This window comes from Castanea sativa, chromosome 7, assembly GCF_040712315.1.
Source record: "Castanea sativa cultivar Marrone di Chiusa Pesio chromosome 7, ASM4071231v1".
NCBI classification, from domain to species: Eukaryota; Viridiplantae; Streptophyta; class Magnoliopsida; order Fagales; family Fagaceae; genus Castanea; species Castanea sativa.
The window spans coordinates 8,902,035-8,909,236 of NC_134019.1; the positions used below are offsets into that span (position 1 = coordinate 8,902,035).

At 35.5% G+C, this 7,202-nt stretch overlaps 1 protein-coding gene across 2 annotated transcripts; it reads left to right on the top strand.

Moving 5' to 3' along the window:
* Positions 1 to 267: 267 nt before the first annotated feature.
* Positions 268 to 6,919, top strand: LOC142643417 (ethanolamine-phosphate cytidylyltransferase-like). Of its 2 annotated transcripts, none has more exons than XM_075818033.1 (10): positions 268 to 486; positions 1,530 to 1,956; positions 2,046 to 2,281; positions 2,467 to 2,621; positions 3,202 to 3,273; positions 4,111 to 4,178; positions 4,331 to 4,451; positions 6,036 to 6,101; positions 6,211 to 6,333; positions 6,495 to 6,919. In XM_075818033.1, exons 2-10 carry the CDS (start codon positions 1,604 to 1,606, stop codon positions 6,564 to 6,566), a joined length of 1,266 nt encoding a protein of 421 aa, XP_075674148.1. In that variant the 5' UTR covers positions 268 to 486; positions 1,530 to 1,603; the 3' UTR covers positions 6,567 to 6,919. The 2 variants fall into 2 exon arrangements, with proteins under 2 accessions (XP_075674148.1, XP_075674149.1); XM_075818034.1 differs by lacking the exon at positions 268 to 486 and adding an exon at positions 572 to 698.
* The last annotated feature ends 283 nt before the right edge of the window (positions 6,920 to 7,202 follow it).

Here is a 7,202-nt window from a genome sequence, read left to right on the forward strand (position 1 = left end):
AATTTTTTATGCAATATTTTTAGGAAACAATTTTATCATGAATTAGTGACAAAGTCCACATCGTTTCTAGATGACCCACAATCAAAGCTTTCAAAAGGCTCTCAAAAAAAATCTCAACTCCCCAAATGACAATGAATGACACTTTCCCACGTTTTGGCATTCAAAGGAGAAAAATATTGAAAAGAGGTCATGACTCATGACTTTGTGAACTCTTGTTGATCTCATCAAACTCGTCAAATTCAAACATTTACAACTTCCATTTTACTATTCACAAAATCTTAAAAACAGATTTCTTAATAACAAAGACAACGTTTCTTTGTCTCTCTCTCTCTCTCTCTCTCTCTCTCTGTTCTGTTCTTTTCTCTCTTTTTGCATCCACACACACGAGAAGAGAAAAGAAGAGAAAAAGAGGAGACACAACAACACAACACAAAACAACACAACACCACACCCACCATACAAGAAAGAACAGAAAACCAAACTAAGGTAAAGTTTGACGATTCTGATCTGACACGCTTTCTAGTTTTTTTTTTTTTTTTTCGATAACATCTATATGACTCATTGTCATATCATTTGTATGACTTTATTTTCCGTTTCTTATTGGGATTTCCATTTCCCATTTCTGCTTTTTTTGTATATATCTTATTCTCCCACACCCTTCTCATCTTATGAACTATAATTTTGCTTTTCAATCTCAGGTAGTACTTTTGTTTTGGATTCCATTCATGTGGACTGCATGTTTCTGAATTATATTCGAATTTTTGTTTCTGGGTTAGGTTCAGAATTCCATTTTTGGTAACCCCTTTTTTAAAAATTTAATTTTGTTTGTTTGTTTGTAATTCAATTATGTTTTTTGTGAAAGTTCTGGATCCCATCTTGGTGGCCAGGCTGGCATTCATTATTTTCTGCAATTGCTTTCTGTTGTTAAGCTTAGAATCCATATCCCTCATTCTGCTTAGATCTATATATGTCAAATGATATTTTACATGCTTGGATTTATGTGATGGAATTGCCAATGAGCTCTGGCTTATCAATAAAAAGTTCTTGGACTTATGTTATGGAATTCTTTTTATTGAACTTGTTTGCTGTTATTTTAATTTTTCTGGAATTCAATTCATAATATGATTAAGAACAACAACAACAATAGCAACCAAGCCTTAGGTCCAAAATCTTGGTCCGGCTATGGATCAGACTAGTCAGGGTTGGTTGTCACATGTATTTTCTTATGCCATAACACTTGCCCACTTTTCTTTATATTCGAGGTCCGATGTGCATTGCTAGTAGTGGATGCCTCATTGCGTATTTGTAGTGTGGACCTATTCATAATAGAGTGACTGCGTTTTACAGTGGTTGTCAACGTACCACCAGACTCCTTTTTTTGGGACTTGGTAACAACTGTGTTCAAATATTTGTCACTAAGTAAAAGCACATGTGGAGTTCAAATTGGCAAATGCTGTGTTATGTTTATTACAAATTCATTATTAGTGATGTGTATTTGATTGGCTTATAGTGTGGTGTAAATTTTGCAGGTTGTCTCCTCTTATTGAGCAAATAGTGTTCAAAGAAATTTTGAATCAGAAAAATACAAGAAGTGTGGGTAGCAATGCACTATGAAAGCAACAGTTGGATATGGGAAGGGGTGTACTACTACCCACACCTATTTGGTGGTTTGATGCTCACAGCGGCCTTACTTGGCTTGTCCACCAGCTATTTTACTGGTCTTGGTGTTCCACAATTGCCCTTTTTGTGGTCTGATCTCGGGATTTTCCCCAAGAAGAAAAATGGGAAGAAGCGCATTCGGGTTTACATGGATGGGTGCTTTGATCTCATGCATTACGGCCACGCCAATGCATTGAGGCAAGCCAAGGCTTTGGGGGATGAGTTGGTTGTGGGTGTTGTGAGTGATGAGGAGATCGTTGCCAATAAGGGTCCACCTGTTTTATCAATGGAAGAAAGGTCTGTATATGCATGCATTTCTTTCTTTTCCATTTTAGTTTGGTTTATAACTCTAAGTTAACCAAGAATTTATGTGGACTGTTATCCAGGTTGGCCCTTGTTAGTGGGTTGAAATGGGTGGATGAAGTAATAGCCAATGCTCCTTATGAGATTACAGAGAAATTTATGAACACTCTCTTTAATGAGCATAAGATTGACTACATTATACATGGTGATGATCCTTGCCTGCTTCCCGATGGAACTGATGCTTATGCCTTGGCAAAGAAAGCTGGCCGCTACAAGCAGATTAAACGCACTGAAGGTGTCTCTAGCACAGACATTGTAGGTACTATGAATCTCTTGATTAATCTCAGAATTCTTTTTTGATGAAATTATTATTGTATTGGAGGAAAAAAAGGGTCACTTGATTTTGGCCTGTTTGATTATCACTCTACCTCTTCTATACTTTTCACATTAAACTCATTGTACTTTTTTTTTCCCTGAGTCTCTGCATATATGATCTGGATGTAGGTAGAATACTCTCATATGTGAGGGTTCCAGAAGTTTCTCAGGATCATAATGGTTCTTTGTGTGGAGAACCTCATAAAGAAAGTCAATCTAAGGGTTCCCACGTATCACAATTTCTACCGACTTCCCGGCGGATTGTGCAGTTCTCAAATGGCAAGGTATTGTTCATTTGGGTTATTCTCATGCAAAGACTGTCATGTATGGCTACCTTTTTCTCATGAAAAAAAAAGAAAAAGAAAGAGAGAGAAGGAAAGTAGGATTATGTTTTGAAATGTTGCATGCTAATTAATCTATCTTCTATACCTATATATCCCCTTCACTAATTTTTCTGCCACATATCTAATTACTTAGACTGATGTTTTTGGGGTCCAGGCTCGGGTAAAATGAGACACAACTATATAACTCTATATTAACAATTTTGTAGAGCAATCTGAATATATTAAAAATAGGGAGTTCATTGAAGAGATTTGTACTTAATTCATCAAAAATAAATAAATGAAGAGAATTGTATGTATGCAATAAAAATGAATGACCCATGAGAATGAGTGCTTTGTATTAAATCAATGACTAATGGCTCTTTAGTGGTCAATAACACATTGTTATTTTTCTATGTGGATTCAGTATGTTGTTATCATCAGCTTGTCCTAATATGAGAACAGAGGGTTGAGAGGTTAAATTTCCCCCTCCCTTTGTCTGGATTTTTTTCCCCTGAAATATGATATGTTTTCTATTTGTTAGGGACCTGCCCCAAATGCTCGTGTTGTGTACATTGATGGGGCATTTGATCTCTTTCATGCTGGGCATGTTGAGGTAAATTTCTCATGTATACTCTTGCTAGCATCTTTTTGTTTCATTTTGATTTTAGGTGACTATATATTCCTTTTCTGTCAATTACATCAACTTAATATTTAATTGGATTTTTTTCATGGGTATAGTGTCTTGGCAATAAATTTATTTTGGTAAGTTACAAATGCACCTGATGGGCCTTGAACCCACAACCCTCTCCACCTAGAACTTATAAGGGTAGTTGGTAACTTATGTACTTGATTATAATGGTTCCCAGCTGAATTCGTCGTGTATACTTGGGTGATTCTTTTTTATGATTTGAAACTTACATTACTTATTAAAAAAAAAAAATTATAAGGGGGAGGAGGTGCCAGGCTAGAGCTGATTTGCTGGTGTCTTTGCTTTGAAATCTGTTATGTAAGTGGAGACATTGCTATAAATAGGTGTCAGTTTGATATCTTCACTTGACCAAGTTGAAGCTCTGTGGATCTTATCACTTTGTGATTATCGTTTGATAGCCTTTTACCTCATTATTAAGGATTGTCTTAGCATGGTCTAATATGTCACATACCTGGGCCCTGTTTTGGTATAGCTCTGGTTCTCATCATTAAGCGTACCATAATGTCATCAAGTTTCAGCATGCCTTTTGCACCATCAATGATATAGCTACAAACGAGTTGCATATTGTTGCTTGCTTAAAATAGTTGCATGATTTGATTTTGTGATATATTCCCCCCTTCGTTTTTTTTTGACAAGTATGTTCCCCCCCCCCCCCCTTTGTTTTTTGAAGACATAATTGAACCTTCCTCATGAGTCTGTTATGATTTGCTTACTTCCCATCATTTTTCCTTGATTTCTCAGATCCTCAAGAGTGCTAGGCAGCTGGGAGATTTTCTATTGGTTGGTATTCACACAGACCAGATTGTGAGGTATATCCTCCTTATACATGATTTGACCCAAGTTCATGGTTGCTTTGCCACTTTCCCATGGCTTTTTGTAAAGTTTGGAAGTTGTACATCATACAGTCTTTCTTTTAGTAATATGAAAAAAATAAATAACAAGAAGAAGTTGTTTCATGCAGTGAACACAGGGGGAATCCACATCCAATTATGCATTTACATGAGCGTAGTCTTAGTGTGCTGGCTTGCCGTTATGTTGATGAAGTTATCATTGGTGCACCTTGGGAAGTTACAACTGACATGGTGTGTAATTTTTTTCTGATTGTTTTTTCTAAAAGGGTCCGGCATCAATTTATGGTAAAATTTTCTCAAGAATTGAAAAAGCTGTCAATACTTTTTCAATTCCGAATTTTTTTTTTCAAAAATGCATAATTATTGTGTGCCCTTAGGGCACACATTAGCAAAATCCTTTCTAAAATGGTTATCAAGTTATCTTGATATTGTATTTTGTAATAAATTTCTGAGTACACCCCTTGTCTGCTCAAGTGAGGTTACACCCAAGTACAGTGCAACATTCCTCACCATGCTTTGTTCTTGGGGTAGTTATGCATCGATAAGACATTTGATAGACAAGGGAACATGTTGACTACTAAGTTGTTGATTGATATTTATCTGAAATGTAATACCTGTGTACCTTTCTAGAATAGATGAAATTGAACATAAGGCATTTGATAGATAAGACACAAGACATCTGAAATGTAATGTCTTATCTAGTTATGGATAAGACATTTGCTAGAAAAGGGAACATGTTGACTACTAAGTTGTTGATTGGTATTTATCTGAAATGTAATACTTGTGTACCTTTCTAGAGTAGATGAACCTGAACACATAATGTTGTAATTGCACGCACAACTTTAGAAACTTTGCAACATCTAAACTGGACCATAATGTTGATACGGACACACAAACACACAGAAAGACATGCTTATCAGTGGTATTTATATATGCTACATATTTAGATGTCATATCTACTTAGTGAATTGAAGTTGCTCTTGCAACTGTTAGTGCAATATGTCTGATAGTGCATGGCATTGGGGCCCATTGTTGTGCTATTTTCTACTTTGGATTTTTTATTTTTTATTTCTTAGCTATCTTTTATTTAAAGTTCATTGGCTGAATAACTAACGTTCCCCATAATTTTCCGTTCCTTTATAATTTTCACAATGATCATGCATGGTCTACACTGATGCTTTGTCACCAATACTTGTGTCATGTGTCTACTAGTTTACATCTAACCATGTCCTGCAAAGTTTTCATGAAACTCATAATTTTTTGTTTTTAGTAGTGTGTAAAAGTTTAATCATTGATTGGTCTTGACAACATCCACAATGGGACATGGAGCTTCAATAACTAAATACTTGTTCTAAATAGTTCTTTGGACTAACTTAGATGGCCATTCTGGTTTATAAATTTTAAACTCTTTTAGTTTTTCTTTGTGTGACCTGACTAAAATAAGTGTTAGGAGCTCAATCTCTACTAATAACTAATAAGTTACTTTGGAACTGCTTTAACTCCAGGAACAACCCTGGCATAGTTTGGCATCCAATTCCAATGAGACTAGGTTCATGAGATGGCTCGTAAAGGATGATAGAAAGAGTAATGTGGAATTTGGTGCTTGAATTGTGCTTGTATATGGGTGTGTTTTTGGCAAGAAAGATTCCTTTCATGTGGTCTAGGACTAATTTGTACCTGGCTATACTTTGAGAGTCAAGATTCAGATGCTGCTGGTATCTCTTGTGAAATGATTGTTGTAGCATGGGATATCTATTCTTTTCCTCTTGTTAAATATTTTTTATCATCTGAGTTGTATTTTCTTGGCATGAGCAGATTACAACTTTCAATATCTCATTGGTTGTGCATGGAACAATGGCTGAGAGTAACCCCTTGCTGACTGTAAGTTGGGTTTTTATTTTTTGTTTTCCCCCAGTTAAATATATCAATTATTATTTCCCAGTTTATATTTTTACTGAGTTATGGATAGTGATGATCTTGTATTCCTTAGGGTGAAAATGATCCATACAAGGTTCCCAAGAGCATGGGAATTTTCCGGTTGCTTGAAAGCCCCAAAAATATAACCACTAGCTCAGTAGCCCAAAGGATAATGGCCAATCATGAGGCTTTCTTGGTATTCCTTGTTCTTTTGCTGCATCTCTGTATTCAAAATTTCTTTAAATTTGAGCATCCCATCTGAAATACAAACCAGCAATTTATACATGTTTTGTGTTTGCAAGTTTCATTTATAAAAAGAAATGCTGTTTATGGTTTTGTATCTTATTTTCAATGCAGAAACGCAATGCAAAGAAGGCTGAGAGTGAGAAGAAATACTATGCTCAGAAAAAGTATGTCTCAGGAGACTAGTACTAACATAGATATGAGCAGGAAGCCTAGTTTGGTACAGTTCATCGTCCACCTTTGTCCTCCCATAGAGATGCCTGTTGTTGTTCAATACATAGAGGAGCCCATACTTTGTTCTTGAAGGATAGGAGAAAGGAATATCATATGAGAATACATGCAGCAGAGACCTGGTAGAATTATATTTCTTCAAATTTTGATGTTACTCATTGTAGGATTATAGGGATTCAAATTCTAAATTTATATGCCAATCTGATCCTTACCTAGTCATATTTGTAAACATTGAACTCAACTAGTTGTTTAACAATTATTTCTTTATGGCATTTGATTTTGTGGTGGGTGTTATTTATTTTTACAAACATGTTAAACTGGATGTTTCTGCTTGTCTCACTGAGAGATTTATTAGATCATTGAGTGCCTTAAATCAAGTCAGGACTCGCTTGCCTAAAAGCTAAAAACTGTTTTCTAGGCTTTTCCTTAGAGTGAGGACTGTTTTAGGACATGATTGAAAGCGAAATATTTTTAAGAATTTGGCTCCATCTTATGTACTCAACCTTTAATATTCTCGTTATTTATACCTCTCGCATATAAAAGGCATTGGGATGGTTTAGACTTTAGACTCATTTTGTCACATATCATCAT